At 36.4% G+C, this 26447-nt stretch overlaps 3 protein-coding genes across 3 annotated transcripts; 2 read left to right on the plus strand and 1 right to left on the minus strand.

Moving 5' to 3' along the window:
• Positions 1-234: 234 nt before the first annotated feature.
• On the plus strand, positions 235-11656 carry trim33l (tripartite motif containing 33, like). The gene is made up of 17 exons (XM_026227406.1): positions 235-608; positions 1992-2083; positions 2848-2986; positions 3355-3472; positions 3691-3807; positions 5247-5361; positions 5975-6118; positions 6354-6465; positions 6570-8368; positions 8460-8535; positions 8624-8666; positions 9311-9440; positions 9550-9755; positions 9920-10019; positions 10188-10256; positions 10996-11130; positions 11234-11656. Exons 1-17 carry the CDS (start codon positions 425-427, stop codon positions 11501-11503), a joined length of 3849 nt encoding a protein of 1282 aa, XP_026083191.1. The 5' UTR covers positions 235-424; the 3' UTR covers positions 11504-11656.
• A 571-nt stretch (positions 11657-12227) lies between these two features.
• Positions 12228-15249, plus strand: LOC113059133 (ras-related and estrogen-regulated growth inhibitor-like protein). The gene is made up of 4 exons (XM_026227407.1): positions 12228-12696; positions 12806-12859; positions 12947-13023; positions 13863-15249. Exons 1-4 carry the CDS (start codon positions 12585-12587, stop codon positions 14271-14273), a joined length of 654 nt encoding a protein of 217 aa, XP_026083192.1. The 5' UTR covers positions 12228-12584; the 3' UTR covers positions 14274-15249.
• Positions 15250-15474: 225 nt separating this feature from the next.
• On the minus strand, positions 15475-25442 carry LOC113059134 (perilipin-3-like). Its single transcript, XM_026227409.1, has 8 exons — positions 25305-25442; positions 23850-23887; positions 23567-23765; positions 23289-23371; positions 22282-22519; positions 21784-21974; positions 18268-18534; positions 15475-16731 (listed from the first exon to the last, which is right to left on the minus strand). Exons 2-8 carry the CDS (start codon positions 23871-23873, stop codon positions 16279-16281), a joined length of 1455 nt encoding a protein of 484 aa, XP_026083194.1. The 5' UTR covers positions 23874-23887; positions 25305-25442; the 3' UTR covers positions 15475-16278.
• Between the last annotated feature and the right edge of the window lie 1005 nt (positions 25443-26447).

Below are 26447 nucleotides of genomic sequence, written 5' to 3' on the forward strand. Positions count from 1 at the left end.
AACATATCTCCAGTAGCCTATGTTTGTTTTGTTTGTTATAAGAAACTTATCAGGCTCGTTCAGGTTTCGGTGATACACACGCAGTGAAACTCACTCGTCAGAATCCTCGGCAAATTTCGACAGTTGGTTAAACTCAGAGCCATTTCTCATTCGGTTATTTTCGTGTCGGACTTGCTACTTCGGCTGTGCGTCCTGCGTCATCGACCCGGAACTAAAGTTCGGTTTGTGAATCGGTTCAATTGAACGATTCGTTGAAGAACCGAACATTACTATTAGGAACGACACAATCATCGGCTAACCGTTAGCTCCACTAATGCTTCATAAAATAATAAGCGTTACGCGTCGATTTCCCTGTGTGGCATATAAAGAGACATTTCGTCTGCGGTTACACCTCTGATTACATTATTTTTTTCTTAAGAAACAGATGTTTACCCCTCACCAAACGGGGCGTCCAGCTTCGCCTCACCCGGTTTTACAAAGTGTTTACGGACGCTGCGCTGTTTGTAAAGTACACCTAAACTCTTCTGCAGACCCCAGACTTCTGCCTTGCCTGCATATAGTTTGCAATTCGTGCCTTACGAAGATCTGCACAGATGGAGCCACACGAGGTGAGAACTCGCTTTGTACAATTCAGTTTGACTGGTTTCAATGGGCCGCTCGCTAAAGTCCAACTCGTTACGTGGCGTTGTTTAAAACGTCGAAATAGGCTCTCATGGGTTTAAATGACTCTGTAACATTAGCCCCGACGATTATTTACATAAGGGGTCTTGAAGTTATTGTCCGGGGTCAGGTTGTGTTTTCCATTGGGGGCCAGATGAACAGTTACAACTAGCTCTTATATAAATATATATAAAAAACATATTATTTACATAGTAGACAATAATTTTAAAAACAATATTTCAGTGAAATTTGTAACGTTTAATCACTTTTTATGAATGCACAGTAATGATCTTAAAAAAAAAAAAACACGCAGCTCACTGATGTATTTCCTATCGATACAGGAAGTTTCGACGATACATTTCTTTTTTTCTTTTTAAGTGGCCACTTCACAATCCCTGAAAAATAGAAACGCTGCGTTACTTTGACGTTTCTTTGTTGTCATGTTTACATAGGGAATATATAATTGCTATTATAATTCCTAATATATATTGCTTTCAATAAAACCAAATGCAAGCACATGTAATTTTGATTATATTTTATTAACAAGGTTCATTTACATGTTGCATATAATTTGCATTAACATTAAAGATACCACAGTTCATAATTTTGCTGAAAGAAATGTGATTTGTTCAAATCATTTCAATTTGGTTGATAAAACTGTCAAGCAAACAAGGTGTAGTATAAAAATATTTACCAACTCTTGTAACAATTTATAATAACTTTAATAAACCATTAAAATATATATATATAACTCTTAATGGATCATTAGTTAATAAATATTCAAAGAGTTAGAAATGTGAGATAAGAAGCTTGTTAATGTTTGTTAATAAACTTACTAAACATTAGATGATGTTCAAACAAATCTTTCTGGACGGGTCTTTTAGGACACTTTTTTGTCATCGAGATAACGTTCATAAAGGTATTAATGATTAGTAAACATTAATAAACATTTGCAAAAAATGATATTTCCATTTTAGATTGGGTAGGGCAAAAATATGAACAATTAATTAATAGATTATGTGTAAATAGAGGTCTACTCTACAAAAAAAAAGACAAACGAAACACAGATCATATGAACTGAAAGTTTAAAAACATTTTGTATTCCAATTTGCATTAAAAAAATCATATGTTAGTCATAAGGTAATGATTAGTAAGTTCATTATTAAACATTGACAAGAACATTATCTCATATTTCTAGCTATGTGAATATATTAACTAATGATCTGTTAAGCATTATATAATGTTTGTTAATGACTTATAAATGAAAGTTATTATAAAGTGTTACCGTGTGTCTGAGGCTTTTTTTTCTTTCTTTCTTTCTTTCTTTCTAGATTGTCCATTATGTGCACAGTCCTTTTGCTTGTCTGAGGTCACAGAATGTGCCATTTTTGAAGACACGTCCAACAATAACAAGATTCCCAAGGTAAGAGTGCACAGATTATGGAGAAAGTTTTGAAAAAAATGGTACATTCAGTTCACTCCCTACTCAATCGGCAGAAGATTTTGCCAAGTCATATAAAGGGTCATTCACACAAAGAACGATAAAGACCCTTAAGCCCGTAAAGTGCATATTGCAGGTTAGAGACCCACTGAGCCAATGTATAGAAAAATTATGTAGAACTAGGTACCTAGATTTAGTTTAAAATACACTTATAAATTTGCTACTTGATGCTTCTGAAGTTCTTTTGTGAAATTCTTTTTTACTTCTGCATCTGAAAATGGCCAAAACAGAAGTGGCGTAACAGGAGGGCTGTCAGTTTAAATAAGAGAAGAACAATGGCTCCCAATGACAGTTCGGACACTGAGGAAATAGTAAATGTTTATTCATACTCCTATAACAGACCACAGCCATACAATTATGAGCCTGCTGTCCGGGCAAAAGAGCAGGGACATCCCAGGAATATTCTAATAATAATTCACGTTTATCCATGCCATTGATCCTGGTGACCAAGAACTCAACTACGAATAATATTGCTAAGAGGGCTTTTTGTCCACGCAAAGAGAGAGAATTGAGACATCGAGAGAGAATTCCTACATAATTGTTCTATACGTAGAATCACTCTGTCTCTAACCTGCAATATGCACTTTAAACTTGTCCAAAGAATTCCAGCACTTACATAAAGGATGAATTTCCTCTTTGTCTTCCATTGTTAATCTTAATGCAAAATATTAATTTCATCTTTTCAGTGTGCCGGGTGTGAAGAGAGTGAGGTTAGTGGATGGTGTGTCCAGTGTGAGGAGGCGCTGTGTTTGGACTGTACTTCTGCTCATCATAGGGTAAAAGTGACCCGTGACCATGAAGTCACACCCAAAAAACCACCCACAGGTTAGACTCAAAGTCCCTGCACATTTCAGACTAACACTGCTGTTGTGGTGCAAATGCATCTGTAAAATTAAAGTCAGACCACTCAATTGTTTAAATGATCAAATCAAATTTATTTGCCTGTAATCGTGATCCAGGGTAGTTACAACCAAAACATACCTCAGAGAAAAACATAGAATTTATTCAATATAATCATGCAAATTCGTTTAGCATTGAACAAAGGCTTTCAGAGTAGATTAAAATGAACAAAATTAATCATGCATAAGCAGTGACATTGATACACATAGAGAAAATAATATTTTCTGTTACACTATGAACTTCTGTGCTTCTGTGCCTTACATCTGTTCTGTTCTGTTGTTTGTATGGTTCAGGTTGGATACAGAGAAGACCCTGTCCCTCACACACTCAGGAGAGCTTGAGGTTCTTCTGTCTTGTTTGTGAAGAGCTCACCTGTAAGGACTGTCAGCTGATCACTCATAGGGGCCACAGGTATAGTCCATATTGACCCACTCAGATCAGCGCATGTGATACTATAGGTGCATTTTTTGCGTTTTGGATTATTGGTTAAATAATTTGCTTAGCTGTTAAACTTTGTGATATTTGGAGGAGTTAGACCAAAACTATTTAATATATTTCGATTTTCCTCCCCAACAATACTTTATCACAGTCTCTTTGCCCGTGTTTTTACATGTCCATCTATGTGTCAGTTTTGTGCAGCAGGAGGAAGCTGTGGGATCTCAGAGACAGCAGCTGCAGAGTTTGTTGGACTCCATCAAACATCAGAAAGATACAGTCATCAGCAGCCTGCTGCTCCTAGAGGCAAGGTAACTGAATGGAGCCATGTAGACTTGCATCTTATCTTGGTAAAATCTACAGTAAACCATTTAAATCACTGGTTCTCAATTCCAGTCCTGGGGACCCCCTACTCTGAAACACTCTTGTTTCATTTAACATTCTTGATTCAGATCGTCAGTTTAGAGAGAGATTCATTGGACTGAGCTAAGTGTGTCAGATAAGACAGAGAGTGTGCAGAACAGTGGATCCCCAAAGCTGGAATTGAGATTAATGAACAGTCTGTCAATAACAAACTAGACATACTGTTAAAAGTCTTTCTCAAAGGTCACATCCTTGTTTCACTCATAGTTCCTAAAGGGATTTTAGTGTTTCACAATTTGAGTTGAATTACTGAAATAAATGAACTTTTCCGCCACATTCTAATTTATTGAGATGCATCTATTTGTTAAAACGATTTGTAATCAAGTAACTTAATGTTAATAAGATCAGTAAATTAATGTATTATCGACATATTGGCTTGAAAACAAAGAAAAAAAAACAAAGCCAGTCAAAGAGACAAAATTAGATTTTTTCATTTCACATTGCAATATTAACAATGGACATGAAGACAGATCTTTTTACAGCTTTTTCGACTTTAGATGGTGTATTTGAGGCTTGGGTTGGCAAAGGACATAAGATTTTATCAAATGAGTGGTGATAATGAGATGAAGACTTTTAAAAAACAAAACTAAAATATGCATGGTATAGGTATAGGAAATGATATACAAATAAGACGTTATTAAAAAGATGAAATGAAACAAAAAGAAGATAAATATTGTTTATAATCAAAGTTTAAAATGTTCTAAAGTATATAATTTAATAGGGTGAATAAATAAAATATTTAAAGAATTTAAAACTAAGAGTTTCCGTAATTATTCCACTTATACTACGGTAACTACACCTCATGACATCGATCAGATGATATATTTAAAGGGACCCGTCTGGTTTTTGTTCTTAAATCGCTATTGTGAGTAGGATTATTTCTTTAGCATCTCATCCAGTGCCTCTCTTCCTAGTTCCAAAACATTATTTTAAAGCTGGTAATGGAGGCTTGAGCCGTTGATTGAATTCTTATGCAGTTATTAATGAAGTTATTAGAAAGAAAGCGATTGGCCTTTAAGTTGCTACACTATTTAGGTGATAAAATCGCCAGGGCATCTTTTTGTGCAAACTGCGTGACCGTTTTGACTGTTAACTATGTGAAGTGATATGGAACTGTAATGCGGTCACAATATTCTTTTCAGACTGTCATAGCTCACTAAATATTGCAGGACAGTAGCAGTTTCTAACAGATGTGCTTGCAACCAAAGTTGCATTATAATGGTTTTGCTTTGCAGACATTTGCTTTTCCTCAACAACACAATAATTACACACATCTCCCTCTTGTGTGTAATTATTGTGTTGTTGAGAATATTTTTGTCTTTGTTAGATTGAAGGAAATTGAACGAATTAAAGTAGCAGCAAAGAAGATGTTGACACAGGTAGTCCACTCCATTTATCAGACTCTGGTTCTGAAAGCGACACAGATGTTGAAGCTGATAGAGGTAAGCATTTAGAACTCAATAATCCTCATTTACATGCAGTACATGATTTTTATATTTATAGTTTTGATTGGTTACACTCATATAGGCAAATAATTTCCCTAGACTGCTTCATAAGACTGATTTAGTTATAGTATACATTTGTTCCAAATCCTTTTATGAATGTTGTTAGATGTACTTTTGACCTTCCTAGCTTAGAGCCAAATACATTTAAACTTTTTGGATTTCAGTGTAAGCATATCACTGTTAAGAATATGAAACAGGAATTAAGCAAAACAAATAAAAGCAGCATTCAAATTTCATACTAATTGAAAGGTTTGTATTGGAGCACATTCTCTAAACTCTCCATCAAAGAATTTCCATCACATCATGAAAACGATCCTTTACTCTTTCTGTGCAAAAGATTCTGAGCTACAATAAAGGCTGAGGTTTGGTATCAAAGTTCAAACTCTTATGAGAAAGACAAGAAAAGTACTAACTCTCCCTGAGAAACACCCATATACTTTAGCATTATCTGAAAGTGCTCAGCCTTTCCTTTGAATGACTTCCTTGTTATTTATCTGTAAAACAGTTAGCCTGTAACTGTTGATAATTTTTTTTAATGTTTGATATTAAGGCTGTATTTGCGGAGGAGGTGGGGTGTTTGTTGGAGAAGAAGACATCTCTGAACAGGTTGGAAGGCTGTCAGGAGTATATAGCAGCTTTTATTGACAAGATCCTATGCACAGAGGGCCACTGCCTCCTGGTCCACGCAAAAAGGGTAAGCTGTTCTGTTTTTTTGCTTATTGCTTGTATATCATATACATATCATAATACATTGTATTACATAATACATTCATACTGATTATGTAAAAGACCCCCCCCCCCCCCCAAGATTTATTTGTATATTCATATTTTTCATGTGTCGTTACTCTATTTGTGACTAAAACTTGAATTCATTCAGATCCTAAATGTTTGTTTAGCCCCCTGCCATATGTTTTGTGTTTCTAACTCAGATTGAGACCCAGGGGAAAAAGCTTCTGTCCCAGAAGGCAAACGCCCCCGAGACCATGATTGAACTGCACCTTCAGATTCAGAATGAGCTCTGCCAGCACATTATGAAATTTGGTAAAATAAAACTTGCCACTTTTTTATTAGAAAAATGCATCTTCGTTTTATAAAAATCTATGAATCTAACATCTTTTTCTTTCTTAATTATCTTTTTTGCCCAGGATTTTTGAGGATTAGAAAGGTTCATGTCCCATTTACCACTCAGAGAACTGATTCCACTCAGTTAGACTCTGTGTCTGGGAAAAGCTCAAATCCTAATTCTCCTATAACTGCTGATTTTCATCCTGCACCCAGATCCTCAAGTGTAGATGCACAGGTTCCTGGTGAATGGATTTTCAACAGCTCTGCACTGCGTCCCTGTGCCTCCTCTAGGACTGTGCAAATGAACCAGTCCCTTCATAGAGTGCTTGATCCATCTCAACCCAGCCAGCCATCTCATTCTAACCAGGCCCACTCTGCATGTAACAGTGTTGCCTCATCCCAACCGAATCAATCTAAACGTTCCTCTTCAGACCTTCATAGTTCATCTTCCTCACCATCTGTCCAAGTCCAGTCTCATGAAGTCATGCCTCAGCAATCCAAACATGCTTACAGTCCCTCACTGAACCCATATTTTCCTCAGTCTGCTTCTAAACCTCACATTCATTATTCTCCGTCTGTTTATTCTCAGCCTCTTCTTCCACTCATGAGCTGCACAGCATCTCAAATAAACAATAACTCTGAGTCAGCCAAACGTGGGAAGGCTGATTGCCCCACCATGCAGGTCTCTCAAACACACTTACTCACCCGCCCATTACCAGTCAACAATCAAACACCTGTAACAACTCATCCAATACCAGTCAACAATCAAACACCTGTAACAACTCATCCAATACCAGTCAACAACCAAACACTCACACCAACTCATCCAATACAAACCAACAACCAAATACCTGTACCAACTCATACAGCACCCATCAACAACCAAACACCCATACAAATTCACCCTATGCCATCCAGCAACCAAACACCTATACTAACTCATCAAACATCAGCCAACAACCAAACACTCATGCCAACTCATCCAATGCTAGCAAACAGCCAAACACCCCTACAAACTCATCAAACAGCAGTCAACAACCAAAAACAACCAATTTCAGTCAACAACCAAACACCCATACTAACTCATCCAGTACCACCCAACAACCAAATGCCTGTATTAATTCAACCAATGCCAGCCAACAACCAATCAACCATACTAACCCATTCTTTACCAATTTGCAACCAAGCACTCATACTGACCCATCCAATACAAACCAATTTCATGGGGCCTGGACATTCTTTTTCTATGCAACCCAATATTCCCTTAACTGTCCTTTCAACCATAAACACACTTTCTTTAAATGACGCTACTGCAGCCAATGGCCCTTGTGCACCAAATCCCTCCAGTACAATTTCTAATGCCATCCCAAGCACAGCTAGTGGTTCTTTACTTCCTGTAAACCCAATGTCTTCTGCTACCATTAGTGGCAACAACACCCACCAGAGTAAGAGCAGCACCTACAATAGCATTACCGTCCCAGTCAAGGCCTTGGCTGATTCTGCCTGTGATCAGGATGCAGACGTGAGCAGCACGAATTTCACTGATACGGATCATCTGGAGAGCAACTTGCACACCTCCCTTGTGTCAGAGACCGCTCCAAAAAAACCTTCACCAGATCCTGCCCACTCCTCTGGCCCATCCAACATTCACCAGGATTATCTCTCCACCATCACAGAAAAATGCTCAAGGCAAACTCTAGACAATCAGCCATCGACCAAGGACTACTCTAGACCAAAACACTGGAGCGTTGGAATGCCGACAACTTTCCGTCAGCTTGTAGAGACAACAAGCATACCTGTCACGTCCAAAGACAATCTGAACACCACACCTCCAGCGGATTCAACTCCTTGTAGCACATCAGAAGACCTTGACGGGGAGGTTGGTGGATGTTTGGTTCTTACAGATAGAAGTATGGAGAGTTGTATGTCAGAGATCGGTGTTTCACTCAAAAGCTTTCTTTTCTTACTAGAGGACAACTCATGACAAGACTGTCAGAAGTGCCTTTGACTACAGGGAGGTGAAAAAAGAAGACAATGAATCTTCAGGTGATTTTCTTCTCAAAAGAGTTGCCAGAAGTATAGTGTTTGTTTTCCTTACTCATTTCTTTTTTGCTGCTTCTTCTCTATCTTTTAGTAACGCTGGAACACTTCAGGAGACAAATCAAACAACTCAAGAGGTGGACTCAGTATATAGTATATAGTATAGTATTGGTTGAAGACCTTCTTCTTAGTGTAATCTATAGTGCTTATTTACATCCTTCCTGCATCACATTAATTATTAACCTCCTTTATGTCACAAATAATGTTTGTAATAACAATTAATAATGTTATTAATAGTGTTAATACTATTTACACTACCTTCCTAAAGTTTTTGAAAGAAGTCTCTTTGCTCACCGAGGCTGTATTTATTTAATCAACATTTTAAGAGTAACACTGTGATTTTATATTAGTACAATTTAAAATAACCATTGTTTTCTTTTGTATTCCATTTTAATGTATTTTAAAATGAAATTTATTCATGTGATTCAGAAGCCATTACTCTAGTCTTCAGTGTCGCTTGATCCTTTTTAGCTGATTTGGTGCTAAAGAAACATATTTTTTATTAATGTTGAAAACGGTTGTGCTGCCTAATGTTTTTGTGAAAACCGTGATGCATTCTTTAATGATCCCTTGATGAATAGAAAAAGTTCAAAAGTACAACAGTTATTTGAAATATAAATATTTGAGTAACTTAATTATATGTCACTTTTGATCAAATAAATGTGTCCTCGCTGAATAAAAGTCTTTGTTTGACCGGGGACCTCTGTTTTCTGTTCAATAGGTCTCTACGTGTTTCTCTTGAGTGTCTGCCCATCTCTCTGCCTCCAAGTGGACAGCCACTCCCAGAGTTCCACCTCACTACAGACGCCTCCACAGGTCACACATTCGTGCAGGAATCCCAGGGCGGACAGGTAAGGACTGGACACTTAGAGCTGGAAAGACCTGAGAACATATGACTCTTGCTAAATAAAGCCATGTTAGCACCACAGCTATTATCAGTTGTGCCCTGTTCTTCCCCAGGTTTACCAGGTGTGGAGATGGCATAAAGATCCATTACCATCTAGATCCTCTTCTTGCTCTGTATCCCAAGACAGCGACAGCTCCTCGGCATCTGACGTAGAGTTCTGTGCCGTGTGTCTGTCTGCAGGAGCTCCACTCCTGTGTGCAAAATGTGGCTATGCTTTTCACTATGACTGTCACATCCCACCAATTCTCAAAAAACCTTGGTGAGACCGTCGGAAACGTACATTTTATCACACTGTACAATTCTTGATTTTAGAGTATCTATGATTTATAAGACTTCGGAGTTTGATAAGCTTGCGCGTTTAAGAACAATAACTGTTTTCTTCGTCCACTATTTGAGTCTTGGTGTATTTCTTTTCTCTTGCAGTAAGGACTGGGTGTGTTTGCTATGCCAGGATGTAAATGAGACCGTTGTGTATGGCAGTGAGGAGATGAGGACGCCTAATCTGAGTCTGGAAGATCAAAGAGTGAGACACCACCAGCCTGAAAGAATCTGCATTCATAGCTACACTTTTTAAAAGGATATTTTAGGAGAGGATTGTAGTTTAGTATAATGTCATGCCACGTATTTTATCTCTTGTCCTAAAATGATATAAAAAAAATCACACCAATATAATGTCATCTATTCTGTTCAGAAGTGTGAGAAGCTTCTCTTTGGTCTCCTGTGTGAGGAGAACAAGAGCCTGCTCTTCAGCGCCACCAAGGTAAATACACAACAAATGTTGTATTTAGCATAACTTGAGCTTCTTTAGTCCACAATTCACTTTTTTAACAGTAAAATGTGAAACCATCACAAATACTGATGATCCTCCAATATTACAATAATATTATTCCAGATAGTTTATTGAATGGTCAATGACAAATAAGAATGTGCAAGGTAAAGATATGGTTGATTTAGCTTGTGCTATGTTTTTAGAAATATATATTTTTTGTATTCATGCTGTTATATAATAAATAATTTTTTTTTTTACAATTTTTAACGAAAGTTTAAATTTAATTAAAAAAAGATCATGTGGTGTAAATATCAATTAAAAACATATTTTCATTACACCTTGAATACTTGCAAGAGTTTAAATCTTAATGTTCAAATTGTATTTTATTTTTTATAAATGTTATATATATAATATATATGGATGTAAAAAAATATGTGTAATAATAATACAATTATATATTCTTAATTATAATGTACCACCTGACATTTTACAACCTGAACTAACTTTTTTATAAGCCATTTTATAAGCAAATTATTAGATATATTAATAGACTTACTGAACTTGATACATAGTCATTTTCAATCTTCAGTCGTTTCTTTATTTGCCTGAATGCTTCTGCCTCTGTCACACCACAAGGTTTTGTAGTTTGCTTCACATTTGAACGTGTTTTTGAATAAATCAATAGATCCAGATTAAAAATGACCTCATGAGCTGTGCTTTGTTTTTAAAGAATCACTCAAAAACAGCCGAATTTGATATAATACTCGGCCGACTCCTGGGGAAACGGAAGCCGCCTTATCGGACAGTTGCTGAGCTGGTGTCAGATGTTTGGACTCTTTTTGACATCTTGATGATGAACTCGGAGGTAAATCACTGCCATTCAGCTGATCACTGCTAAGCTTCAAACCTAATTATCATCGCATTGAATGTTATACAATAACAACATGCTCTTTTTGTTATTTCTACAGAGGAAAAACATGGTTGCCAAACTTAAACAGTCTTTCCAGCACCAGCTGAATGAATCTTTTGGGAAGAGTCTCCATGCTTCTCTCCTAAATCACTCAAGCAGCAAAGATCCAAGCAGAACACCAGAGACAGAGACTGAACAGGAGAAGCACAGAAACACTTTGAAACGCATGAGAGAGTTTTTCACGGCGAACTGTGGCACAGCTGCAAAGAAATCCTGCACTGATAAAGGGAAGGAAAAGGATGGCTGTGAAGATAATTACAGCTGCTGAATATTAAAGCCTTAGTCATGACTTTTGAAAATTCTTCTGTATTCTCTTGTGAAGTGGGAACCAGACCAATTTCTGTTTATTATTGTAGTTTGCTTATTTAGATTTAACTTTAAGTAAGATGTGTATTAAACAGATTATTTTTATCCAAGGTCACATTTCTTTCTCTAGTCACTTTATTCCTTGATCTGTCACGGGACTCAAATTATTAGCATCAATGTTGTCATGTAGCTCTGATGCCAGCAGAGGGCGCGATGGTCCTGTGGTTGCATGACGTTGCTCTGTTTTCAATGTGACTTGATCGTTAGCGCTTATTAAAACAATCATCACTGCATCAGTCTCACATATAGGCCTTTACCTAACTCATAATAACCCTATATTTAACTTTTTTGTGTTATTTGCTCCACCCACTACCATTGGTGCTGCAATAATGTGAAATATCGAATTAAAATGGTTGATGATTTTTAATTTAATTCTTTCTTTAGGTTATAATAAGTGGAATTTTAAGATTTAAATTCTAAAGCGGGGGCCTGGTTAAATAACATCGTTAGGTAAATATATATATATATATATATATATATATATATATATATATATATATATATATATATAGGAAATGTAGTTAAAAAGACTAAAAATAAAAACGTAAAAATTATACCTTCATATTACTTTTGAATGGTCGGTTTAAATAAAAGTCAGTCTCTAGAATATATTTATGGCATAAATTGTAGTTGTATCCCAACTATTTTGTTATAAAACATTTTAAAACCTTTTTTATTGCTGTATCTCTTGCGTTAGCTTTAGGGCGGTTTGAGTGGATTGTGGTGGAAAGACGAAAAAAAAAAACCTTGCTGTTGATGTAGCCAAAGTCTCTGATGTAGCTTGTGGACGTCTAACTGGGCTGATCACGTGGCTACTTTAGATTTTAGCGGTTTGCTAATGCGAACAGGCGCACTGTTCTCTGATTGGTTTAATGTCGACTCAGCTTCCATAAGCCCCACCCACTGTTTTTATATATATAGTTGAAGAAGCTTGAGAAGCTTACACTCCACACTCAAGTCATTCACGGTCTTCACTCGGTGAAATGGTTGTTCTGGACAAACCAAATCTTCAGTTGGGCAGCAAAACGATGGATGGAAATCAACACAAAGAGGCAAATGTTCTGCTGCTTGGTGCAGAAAATGTTGGGAAATCAGGTGAGCACAAAACTGAACTTGACTTTAAATACAGAAATTTATGTCATGCTTCTTTAGTCTACTTTGTTTAGCTTGCGAATAATAATGTATTATATTTTTTGGTTTGCAGCCCTCACTGTGCGATTTCTCACCAAAAGGTTCATCGGAGAATATGGGGACATTGGTAAGTTAAATTAGATATAGCCAACTATAATACCATTCATAAAAGCATACATGTTGTTCATTTTAATTTCGATATGCTCTCTTTCAGAATCAATATACAGTCATATTGACAAGACTGATGGGCGAGAGATAGCCTTAAATATTTGGGACTCCCTGTATCCACAGGTATGGCGTGTATTTTGTTAGAAATATTACTAGAATGCATAAAGAGGTCAAATTGTGTTATGTTAATTAATTTGATAGGTTCTGTTAATAATAATAATTAATTCCTTGACTCATTCTTGGTCGGTCAGTTTGTTTTATTCTGATAAGATAAAAAAAAAATAAAGTTAGTCCAAATAAATTTTTACTCGTTGGCTATTAGGAAAAATCGGTGTGAAAAATCGGTGTAAAAAAAAATAAATAAAATTTTTTCTATATTTTACATTAGTATTCTAAGTATTCACCATGAATGTTCACCATGGAGTCAAAAAAATGGTTTGAGTGTCAATTTTATATTTTGTTGAAAAATGTAATTGTTTATTTATGTTAATTTATTAAGCTTTTTTTTGTCCTAGATTGATAGGCTATTTATTATATTAAAATAGAGCTAGGGTAAATACAATAAATAAATAAAATAAAAAACTGTATATAATCTGAAATTCTACCTACAGCACCAAAGAAAAGTTTAAACAATTGACTGAATTTATATTTCTAATGAGCCAGCATACTTTTTAATCTGAGGAAATATGCTTAAATACATTAAATTTGATTTACTGACTAATAAAATGCTACCTATGAATTAAAGAATGAAGGAAAAGCCTAATAATTAGCCAAATATAGTGACAATAATAATCATATTGAATTTTATACTATATGCAGGTGTGAAGTTGACATTTTTGTCATTTTTAATTTTGCTGGAAATATAGATTGCCAACAGCATTTATTGCATTTATTCAGGTTTTTAGATCATCCTTTCTTGTTGAAGTTGATGTGATCTGACCCTCTGAATTCTGACTCTCCAGAGCTGTGAAACAACTGAATCCATCAGTGACAAGCAGCTGCAGTGGGCAGACGGTGTGATCCTGGTCTACAGCATCTGCGATCGCTCCAGCTTTGAGGTGGTCCGGCAACAGGTGCAGCTCATCCGCCGGACTCGGAAGCTGTCCGCATCTACCCCAATCATCATCGTGGGGAACAAGCGAGACCTGCTGCATCAGAGAGCCGTGTCGAGCGAGGAGGGCAGACTGTTCGCCCTCTCGGCAGACTGCGGTTTCTTCGAGATCTCGGCGGCTGAAACTTACCACGGTGTGCTGCTGGTTTTTAACGAAATCCTGGACCTCATCAAGGAGTCCAAAGCACTTAAAAAGGGAATGGTTGGAATCAAGGGTATAGTCAGAAGCGTGTCCGCAGTGTTTGGAAAGAAACGAGAGTGAAGAACTGTTGAAGATGATGAGCGAGATGAAGATATGAGGCCCCTGGCAGCCTAGCATCTAAATAGCTGAGAAGAGGACCCCGGCTGATGGGTTTTTGGGGCCGAAGGAAGTCACTTTTGCCTTGTTAACCTTAATGGATGCTGGAAGGAAGAAGTATGAGAAGACAGTATGTTAAAAGTTCAGAGCCCAGTGTTATGGTGAAGAAAAGTATATGATGTTTGTTACAGCAAGGTGATAAAAGATGTGCTGGAAATAAGTGATCCTGGGCTTTGATGTAAGTTGGTCACTGGGTATGTGTATTGAAATAAACCAAGAGATGGCCCGGATCTGTTCTTGTCATTTCTCACAGAAAGATCTGTCAGCTCTGAACAAATGATTTAGACCAATTCAAGTGAGCTTCTGCTTCGGATTTCAGATGCCTGAAATATAGAGATGGACTTTATCTGCACTGCATTGTTCCCATTTGAGCCTCCACTGCCATTTAGATGTAAATTATTAAATGTTGCAATTGAGAGGAGACTGTGTAGTAAAATGTAGGTATTTGATGTATATATTGTAATTTCCATAACATCATTTCCTGGATAGTTTTTTTTTAGGTTGGTGGTAGTATAAATGCAACTTGAGTAAAGGCATGTTCACACTGAGGGTGATAACTGTAACCATAAACTTTAATTAATCATTCTAATGAATGATACAAACACTACTGCTGGACAGCCAATCAGAATCAACATGACTTGAGCTTTTATTGTCCATCGGTGTGTATGCCAACATAGTTACAGTTAAAGTTCTCGTTAGAATTTTCTTTCTTGGTGTGAACTTAAGAGTGAGATATTAAGAGTGTCTGTACATGTTATTGACTTGTATATATTTTAATCTTTCACTTTTGTATATAACTACGCTGCCTTTTTGTTAGACCTTTTTTGGAATGTTTTCATTGCTTGTATCTCAACTATTGACTCAATAAAGTGAAAAAAAAAAAAAAAACATGCCTTGATTATTTTTAACTATATATATTTACTGTATTTTATTTATTGTATTAAACATTTGGACTGTATTTGAAGCTATTCAAAAACCTCTTACTGACCCCAAAATTGCGAACAGTAGTATTTTCTCTTAATCTAAAGATAACAAAAACAATATTATTACAATATAACCAAGGGACATTTACCTTTTTTACACAATCATTATATACTCAAATATCACTCCAAACAGCAATAACAATTTATAAAATGTTTTATTACATTTAAAGCCAATATAACATTTGTAATAGGAAAAAAGTACTACAGGATAAAGGCTGTTAGGATATTAGCTATAAATGTCACTTAACACCATTTAGTAACATTACATGCCTGTCTATGTAAAACACACTTCATTTTATGTTTCTCACTCCGTAATTACACATCCTTGATTTTATCTTATCCTCTCCTCTCGACTGAACATGCGTGACCTTGGACTGGAAGTCAAACCAATTTTAAACGTTTCATTTCCAACTGATCAGAATCCTTGCATCATCTTGTTTGACTCAGTGCACTGATCTAACTATCAGTCATTCATTGACAGTCTATAGATTAAAAACTGCTTCTAGTATATAAGAGCTAAGAAAGCTGAAAAATAGAAAAAGTTTTATTTGATCTAAACAGAATGTTGGGTTACATGCTACTAATGATAATATATATTGAAAAAAATGACATTTCTCATTTCTGCTCAATTGTTAAGTTGTTTCTTTGCCCTAACTTCTAGAAACTCCAAAGCTAAAAAGCACTACATATCCAATCAGCACTTCAGAGCACAAATCTGTACTGTTTTGATTTCAAGTAATGCATAGTTGAAACAATGCTTTATTTTAGCTTTTAAACCATCTACACGTCCTGAATGCTAGGCTAATTATGTTATTTAATAATTAGTCACCACATTAGTTTTTTTAGGCCTACTACAGCCTGTGAGATGCGATCTGCTTTTAAATGCTCTGATTATATTTAAATCTTATCTTTGAGAAAAATGGAGCCTAATGTTCTGTGGTTTCCTCCACAGGTATGACCTGATCCTCAGATGAAGGGCCAGAACTCAGAAACTCAAACGCCCGTTGGCTCTGTGTAACTATCTGCTTAATGGGAGCCAGCAGGACCTCGGTGGCTGAGGAACGGCGGCGGATCATATCGGTGGAGGGCACAGCCAGTGTGTCAAATTCAGGAGTGCCTGAAGGCTGGGAATCTAGCTTCAAACTGCCTTTACGGCCATTTGCTGGGACGGGGGTAGGAGTTGGGGAGAGAGCTGGGCTTGATGGAAGCCCGCTGGCAGACCCACGACGGGAGCCGGTGTGAAGGCTTCTGCGGCGACGCGGGCCACCGTCCATGGCCTTGAGGAAGAGGCTGTTTGCAGAGTCAGGGCTGGAGGGACTCTCAGGCAGCTCATCTGGAATTGGACTGTTTGCTGCATCAAGATCAGAAACCTGTTTTACCTGAGAGGAAAGATAGGATCAGTCATTTCATTTACTTATATAGCACAAATAAACACAACAGGAGTCGACCACTGAGCATTACAGATTATAAAACTAAGATAAATGACAAAGAGAGAATTGGGTTTTTTTTAAGTCGTAATCCAAGACTATTACTTTGATTAAGGTATTAAGTTAATTTATTATATTTATTGACCAAAATAAAAATAAAAAATCACTGGTCATATCTTGCTTGACTGAATAACTCCTTTAGCTTTAATAAGGACTATATATATATATATATATATATATATATATATATATATATATATATATATATATATATATATATATATATATATATATATATATAAACATTATAGTATTTCATACCTAAATACTGTTAGACATACCTGAAAAAAGTATGCTATTGCTTGCAATTTGTTCATTTGTTCGTAACTGAACATTTATTTTAATGTACATTTTAGTACATTTTTAGTTAAAGTTTATGTTTTGCTCTTTTTTTTCTTTTTTTCAGTAATTTACACATTTGAAACTTTTGTAATTGTATATTTTCCTTAAAATACTCAAAATATGTAACTTAAATTATCTTCATATAATTTACTGATAAAGTATGTTCTTTTTTGTTTTAATTTTGATAATCCATTACATATTAGAATGGTACAGTATATTGTCACTGAAATGAAAGCTATTACCTTCACCTCACTCCACCTGTTAGACCAGAGTTGCACACATTTATGCGGTCTTTTAAAAAAATATATTTTTATTAAAATGCATTTTGCTAATTTCGGAAAACAGAACTATTTACTGACAAAAAGTCAAAATATTGTCAATTTAGTTTAAACAGACTGAAACCAAAAGTAAGTGTATTTAGACTATAACAGTTCTTATATGTGGTTGACGTTTAATTAAGTTGTACAGTGTCTTGAAAGCATTATGTACCTAATCTAAAATGACATGGTAACCTGGAGAGAAAACAAACCAGGCATGTGATTAATGCAACACACTATGATGAAACAAAGATTTACTCATTTAGTTTTTATGGGAACACAAAGTGATATATTAGACCCTGGACCACAAACCAGTCTTAAGTCTCTGGGGTATATTTGTAGCAATAGGCAAAAATACATTGTATGGGTCAAAATTATAGATTTTTCTTTTATGACAAAAATAATTTGGATATTAATTAAAGATCATGTTCCATGAAGACAGAAAATTTCCTACAGTACATATATAAAAACTTAATTTTTGATTAGTAATTTGCATTGCTAAGAACTTCATTTGGACATCTTTAAAGGCAATTTTCTCAATATTTATATTTTTTTGCACCCTCAGATTCCAGGTTTTTAAATAGTTGTATCTCGGGCCAAATACTGTCCAATCCTAACAGACCATACATAAATGGAAAGCGTATTTATTTCAGACTTATGACCTTATTAAGTTTTGTGGTCCAGGGTCACATATTTAGTGTATGTGTATGTGTTAATGTGTGGGGGTGTGTGTGTGTGTGTGTGTGTGTGTGCGTGAGTGTGTTCTCACCAGGTCATAGAGTGGGGTGGTGTTGATGAGCAACTGTATGAGAATCTGTCCCAGTTCCAGTAGGTCGTTCATGATAGTGCGCACCTGGGTAGGCAGAGCCAGTATCTGCTGTACAGGGGGCAAAACCTCCAGTGCCTGTATACCTGACGTGAGCTGAGCCATGAGAAGAGAACGTAGCTCCGCCATGCGATGCACCTGACTCATGTAAAATGACAGAAGCAGCTGCAGCAGGGACTCCACCATCGCCATCAACTGCATTAGACCCACCTGACAAATGACAAACAATCCCTAATCAGGAAATTAAGAGACTATGATAGACTTGAAAATTAGCTCATTAGGTATTAAAAAGAGTATGTGAATGCCAAACTGAGCAATACACAGAACTTTAATTAAGTCACGTTTTTATTGCTGAACCTAGTGGCCTGGAAATGGGGCCTAACAGTTTGATCAAGTGGCAGTAATGACTATCTATTCACATTCCCACAAACTGCCTGCAGGAACGTGAAAGGGTTTTGGGGGATACACTCATTCCTCTGTGCAAATAAATCAACTAATTGCTGAAAACTGCCATTGTCACTAAATACACAATTTTGAACCAGATGTGGCTATGAATTTGAAGAATATGAATACTTTTGAACTGGGGAACCGCATTGAAGTCTGGCTTATGATTAAGGCTGGGCCACACAGCTCCTCATGCGCATGTAGCCAACCTCTCACATGGAGCTTCATCTGCTGCCAGACAACGTGAGCGTGAGTACTCAGAGCAAATTAATGGGGCCAGTTCTGGCAGACACAGGGACAAACAGTCCGGCTTTGGCAGTAGGGCCCTCTTATTGTCAGTCCATTTAGGTGAAGAAGAAAGTGGGTCAGCCAAGTTTGAAGGACCCCTCTGTGTTCTCAATTCCCATTGGGCCTTCACCTCACAACCGGTTCACTGCACAGCACGTGACCAACACGTGAAACTGTAGGACATTATGCTGCCAAGTCTCACTGTTGTATGTTGCTGACAGATCAGCATCACTCTTGGTAGAACACAATCTGTCACTCACATTTCTGCAATCCAGGACCTCTGGGGTGTCTTTAGAGTTTGTTAATTAAGACTCTTTTGAACAAAGTGCACTTGGGCTTTCATGCTCTCATCCCCAATTACTCTCCACCCTCCTGCTGCGAAAGCACCAAAGGACCCTGTTCAGACAATAGTCCACCTTGACCCTGTGATCCTCAGCACACAAACTTGACTACCCATATTAAACATATGGGTAGACAAGTCTGAGCCTTCATTACAGCCTGTTTACTAGAGGTCAGTTGAGGTAGAGTCTATCTGGACACGAGAACAACATTTTCCCATCAGTCGAACCAGGCAGAACTGAGGGGTACTCTATGCTTGATGGTATTGAGTAGAATCTTAGGAACGGTGGTAAAATGGAAAATAAGAATGGTGTGTAATGATTATTACTCCAGGGTTAATACCTGAAGATATATATGTTCCAGAGTTCTTCTAATGAAAACAAAATTATATATAAATATATATTATCACTGTATACAAATAAATATACACATTAATGTACCTCTCACTCTACTGATTTATCTGTGTATATATGTTTTGCTGTTAGTGCAAAGCTCAATTTTAAGTAGCCATTACTCCAGTGTTCAGTGTCATATGATCCTTCAGAAACTATTCTAATGTGATGAGTTGGGATTCAAGAAACATTATTATCAATTATTAGATTCAAGAAACCTATTATTATCAATGTTGAAAACAGCTGTGCTACTTAATATTTGTATTAGGATTCTTTGAATAATATATATATATATATATATATATATATATATATATATATATATATGTGTGTATATATATATATATATATGTGTATATATACATATATAAATAACAGCATTTACAATATAACAATAATTAAGTATTTATTTCTTTAAAATAGAAACTGTGACCCCAAACTTTTAACCAGTAGTATATATATACATACTGTCATATGTAAATTCTGGCAAACAGAACAGTTGTCTAAAGGGAGAGTCTTGATTCTCCTGAAAGCTAGCAGAATGTTTGTTCTCCTCATCCTGAGTGTGTTATCTGTGTGTGCGCGGGTGGGTTAGTTGGTGTTTCAGTCGAATGCCTCAACCGCCAAACAGCACGTAGCACTAGATCCCACTGGGCTTCCAGCTTAATCTTGACCATCTTCTCTCTAAACAAGCACTTCCATCAAAAACACACTGCAGCCGGACTTCTTGATTTCAGCTTTGATTTCTGAGAAACAAAATATTGCTTTCCTTTTACACAAACAGAAACGTTTCACCAATTCTTTTTATTGCGTTTTTAAGTCGCTAAAGCTAGACTATCAGATGCCTCTATCTAGCTTGAACATTAAATTTAATATGAAGAAGTGTAGAAATGAGTGATTCAAATCAGAAGTGATGAATCTACTCAACTTCTAAATGACTAGAAACATACATGTAAAATAACATTGTGTTATCAGTTAAGTGTATTATCAATCTGGCATGATGTGGATTAGTGTGAAAAGGGTCCTACTTATTATGTTTTAAGCTCAGGTTGTAATACAGCTTGAACTGTTCTCTCCCCTTCCCCGTGTCCTTTGCCTGAATGTGTCTCAGGGGTCTTAATTTGGAACAAGTTAATTACTGTTATTTTATTCTATGTGGGTGAGACTGCAGACTAGACAGGAAGCCCTGTGGGTGGCAGGGCAGGGTGAATGACTGCAGCATGGTACTGCAGCACGTAGACTGTCTATTTTAACTTCAAGCTCCAAGAAGAGAGGGGATATGCTATGGTTTGAGGATGTTCTGAGGAGGCACTCCCTGCCGATATCATCCTGTCAGTGTACATGGTTGAATCTCTCACCCAGACATGTCTGCATCTATATTTATTTTATGATTGAATCTTAACATACCACTCTCCATTACGGACTCATGACTCACGTCCTCATTATCCTGGGTGCCCTTCAGTCTTATTTTAGTACATATTTTCTGTTTTCATTTTCATTTCATTCACTGTTTTCATTCTCATTTAATTATTTTGTTGTTCTTGTCAAGGTTTTTTTTTTATTATGTCTATATAGCTTTTATTAAATGTAATTTGTAGTTAGTTTAAGTATATGAAGTTAAAATACAGTTAGCATTTATTTTATTAAGTATTTTTAGTACTTTAGTAGTAGTTTTAAGCTAAACCTGGTCTCTTTTGAAGGGCCCAAGTACCCCCCCCCCTACATTTAGAAAGGTAAAATAAAAACATTTATTTTAAAATATGAAAATTATATAATTGGCATATAAAAATGATTCCCCATTTACCAGTGATCATGTTTCAGGACTTGATAACGTGGATTTTTGGAGCCACTGAGAAACTGGTTGATGCAGTTAGTTTGGAAAAAGAATATTTGTACCATCCTCAAATAGTCACTACGACTTTATGAACATTTGGCCAAGCATTTAGTTAAGATAAGGTCAAAGATTTAGCCATTTACTTTTCTAAACAGGGCCTACCGTTTCAGCAGCCGCCCCCAGCATCAGTAAAACGCTGTCTATTCTTTCTCTCAGCTTCATCAGTCTGTGGTACAGTTGAAGGTACAGGCACAACAACAGGCTACGGATACGTGTCCACATTCGAGGTTCTTCTTCATCATCATCATTATCCTCTTCTTCATAGCTCAGCACTCTTCTCTCCCACTCAAGACCTGCAAGAGAGAACGTGCACAGTGGTTGTGATTAAAAAAAAAACCTATTAATCATAATTCAACTGAAAGAGGTTCTACTCAGGCTACAACTGAAATTTTTCAGTGTAAAAAAAAGCTAATTTTATAAAATATTACCCTGAGACGGTGCCAAACGACTAGCAAAACAGAAGAACATTTGCGCCCCCTTATGGTCAAGTCTTGTATACATATTTTTAATGCATTTCTTTAAGTGGTTGTTTCATGATCATTTCAGACAAAAAAAAAAATGCGTCTCCCTGTTCGGTCAGTGTCTGTTTGAATTTCTTACGCAGCGTGGGTGGCAGAGGTAGATAGTAGGCCACAGCCGCCTCTGACTGAGTGATGAGCTCATCCAGACCCGCGCTGATCACTCGCCCTGCTGCTGACTCTTGAGCTTCCGCCAGGAGGCGCGAGCTTAGCTGTATCAGTTTATCCCATCTGTCCACGGCTCTGTCCAGCTCATCATTCACTCGAGACTGCGCATCGTCCAGCCTCGAGAAGAAAGCGTCTTTAAGATCAGCAACCACCTGAGGGAAGAGAAGGCAAGCTGATGAATAACAGTAACCGTAAAAAGTAACAGTCAACCTTTTTATTCTTCACATTACAGTGTGTCGGTAACCGAAACAGTCAAAGTCGCATATAACTCAACTGTTTTCCGTTCAGTGGACACTGATGAAACAAATAGGCCTGTCATTATTTGTACATATGATTAATTTATATATTATATATATGTCGCGTGTGTGTGTGTGTGTGTGTGTGTGTGTGTGTGTGTGTGTGTAAAACATAAGCATCAGCCTTAAAAATGACTCATGCACACAGACAAAACATTAGAATAACAAAGGCTACTGTAGCAGTTATAAGTTAATTAAAGATTAATCATAACAATATGTTAAATATCTATAAATAAAAAATGAAAGCAATACAGTCTTCTTGCCTTTTTAATTCTCTTAATGGATTTTTTTTTAAGTGAGTGCTTACACTATTAAGGTAAAATGGTAAACTCACTATATATGTACTGAAGGTCATATTAAAAAATAATTTAATAAAAAAAAAAAAATTCCTTTTGTGTATGTGCAAAAAGGTAATAATATTGTATGGTTTTAGTTCAATTTAAATACTTAAAGTCTAATTACTTATTTAAATTATTAAAAATATATAATATAATAATGGTAATTGAAATCATTTAAAACTCAACTAATTTTGTTCAAATAAATGTGCTTTTACCAAACAGCCAAGATGTGGCAGCTGCGATTAACAACTGTTGCTGTAGTTCCTTCCCCTCTCTCACACACTCACCTCATCTGTGGGCTGTTGGAGAATCGGGAAAAGCTTCTCTAGCTGCTCTAAACCCACCAGTGCAAAACTGTTTACTGCCTCAACTGCAAAGGCAGACACACAATGAAATCACAATGATCATTCTTAAAACATTGTGCATTTTGTTAAATGTTTTTTAGAAGTGTATCTCTTTCTTTTGTCCATTGATGTCCTGACAAGTATTTGATTTCCATTGGACATTTTAGGTTTTTCTAGGTTTATGTTATGTCAGTGTTAGAGATACCATATGAGGAACTCACTTTCTGGTTCTAGGTTCTGTAGCAGAGGTGCTGCTTGTTTCAGGGCTGCTGTGGATGCACTACGGACGCCTAGCTCTGCTACACCTCCTACAAACCCGAGCAGCGGGTAACGACCTTTCACGCCCATGTAGACAGAAGTGGCCTGCTGCAGTGCTGAGCTGATGAGTGGCAGTTTCGCCACACGCTTTAGCACATTCCCCTGCACAGACAAGTCAGTGTCTTATTAAACATGGTAATAATGCAATAGATGAACAGTGTGGAGTGACCCTGCAAGAAAACTCACCTCACTGTTTTTTGCTTTAGACATTTCTTCTTTGTGCTCTGGAAGCAGAACATAAAACATTCAGGTATGATTACATTTACATTTATGCATTTAGTAGACACTTTTATCCAGAGTGACTTATGATGTGGAGGATTTCAGTTATTTTAATTTCTTCTTCATACTTCTGACAGCGTCATTTAATTTCAACTATGTCAATTCTGTCCTGGATTCAATATTTGACCGACCCGTGCCAAGTCAGCTGATGTCACAAGACAATACCACTCTATGTTAGAAACCCTTGCTGTAGAAATTTCATTAAGCATTAAAACCACAAAGGCCAAAATGATCTACCATTCAAAGAGTAAAGTATAGAATATGGGGGGGGGGGGATAGAAGTCTGTCTTGAAGCCTTAAAAAAATACTGAGATCAAATACTGTGACTTTTAGACAAACTTTTATATATAAAAATTAAAAAAATGCACTTAAGACTAGTTTATTTTTAATTATTTTCTGAGGTATATTTGAGAAACATTCTTTCAGTGAACAATATTGTGGGAAAAAAAAAGTGTTAGTGGTTTAGAATCTGTCATTTAATCTCTGGTGCCCCTGAAATGTCATGTAAGGTATAACGGCCCCAGGCCTTCATCCAAAAGCAACGAAACCATCCTAAAACAGGCATTTTAAAATGGTTTTGAAGTCTCTCAAACATATCTTAAGATTAAATGGAATCTCCAGATCAAAGGCTTCTTCAGAATGTTATCTCTTGGAATAATGTCCATCTGTGTCAAATCTGATCAAAGCATTCTCACAGGCCCATTTATAATATCAAATCTGTTTCATTCAGATTCACTCTCACAGATCCCAGTGGAAGTCAGTACTGAGCTTACCTGAAAAAAAAACCTATATCTGAATAAACAATCATATTAAAGATAATCACAACAAAAATACATTTATAATCTGCTTTAGAAAAAAGGTTTAAAATGGTGTTGTGAGTGAAATAAATAGAAATTGTATTTTAAGATGAAGACCAGACATGATACTAGAATTGTAAAGCCTGTGTGAATTTGAAACGGAGCACTGATCAAGTCTCCAATTCTTCAGGTCATGCATGCCTTCATTATCTAAAATAATCAGATGCAAGGGTAACTGATCCTGGTTCAGGACTCTAAAGGATATGTTAAGCACCTGTCTATGTTTATGTTACAGTAAACCAAAATGATCAATCTCTCTCAGATACTCTTTGGTCATCAGCTATAGTTACAAGGTAATACATTTAAAATGTTGCACAAATGTTGTAATAAAAATGATGTATTTTTTAATTATATATATTCATTAAGATTGTATTTTTTTTTACAATAAACCAGTTTCTGAGAGTAGTTATGTGACTACAAATTGTGCGTTTGCCATGCTTTTGGTTATTATAAAGTAGACGGTATGCAGAATGTCAAAAACGGTCAAAACAACATCAGTTCTTACCTTTAAGATGAATGAGCGAGTCCTTTGAAATGGTAAAATGTAGAAATAAAAATATCTTTATTATAAATCTACTGGATTTGCCCTTTATATTAGGTCTCAGTCCTTGTCTGCTGTGTCTGAAATGAGGGATTGGTTGGATGGTCTTGTCATTTTCATGGTAGATGCATGTGATGCCCCTCATTTAGGGTGCGGCCAATCCACGAATGCCAAGACGTTTTCATGGCCTTGTTTGCGAGCTTGTTGGTTTACATAAAAGAGACAAAGACAGTCGTAGGACTGTGTGATTGTGTTTGTTTCTCACATATGCCATTTCTCACAAAAAAATAGTCTAGGACATGCATGGGGTATCGTCGTTTATACCATCTTTATTCTTTCAAATTTGTAGAAGGACAATTGCAGTGCAGATCTTTATTGTGATCAACAGACAAGTAGAGTTGTATGATTGTACACAATTGTACAAACAACAAATCTCAAAGAATGTAACCTAAATGTCAGTTAAACTTGTGATGTATGAATACATCAGCAGTATACAGAGAGTCCAGTCAGATAAGTTTAGACTGTTATGATTCTAATGTCACAGTTCAAAAGTTTAATGGGTGTTCAGCCCCCTTTATATCAGCGTTCCTGTTCTGATTCAGAAATTGAATGAGGAAGCACGGTCTAGCTTGAAGCTTGAGGTTTCTTCCAAGAAAATCAGTCTTTCATTGGAGATGAAGTATGGTCATCTCACGTTGCCAAGTCATAACTGAAACCCTTCACAAAGACCCTCTTTGGAGAGTCATGTAGTCTAATATCAATTTGCCACATTTCTCAACTTAAAAAAAAATGACTCAGTAAACTGGGCTTTTTAATAAGAGTAATCAATCATTTGAGCCTGGGGAATTTTTCTGATTTGCCATGAAGCTTCTGCACTTCTGTACTTTTTAATTTCCTAGTCAAACACGTTTGATGATAACATTTAAGTATCAGAATTTTTTACTATCAGTAATTTCATCAGTGATATAAGAGGGAGACAAAAGAACCCCTCCTGGTTAATTTGGTAACTGGTGTAAAATATTTCATTTTAATTGACGTCACTGCTCATACCACAGATATTTGCTTTGGTTTAGCCTCAATACTATTCCTTTACATTAAGAAAACCTT

Source organism: Carassius auratus, chromosome 41, assembly GCF_003368295.1.
Source record: "Carassius auratus strain Wakin chromosome 41, ASM336829v1, whole genome shotgun sequence".
NCBI classification, from domain to species: domain Eukaryota; kingdom Metazoa; phylum Chordata; class Actinopteri; order Cypriniformes; family Cyprinidae; genus Carassius; species Carassius auratus.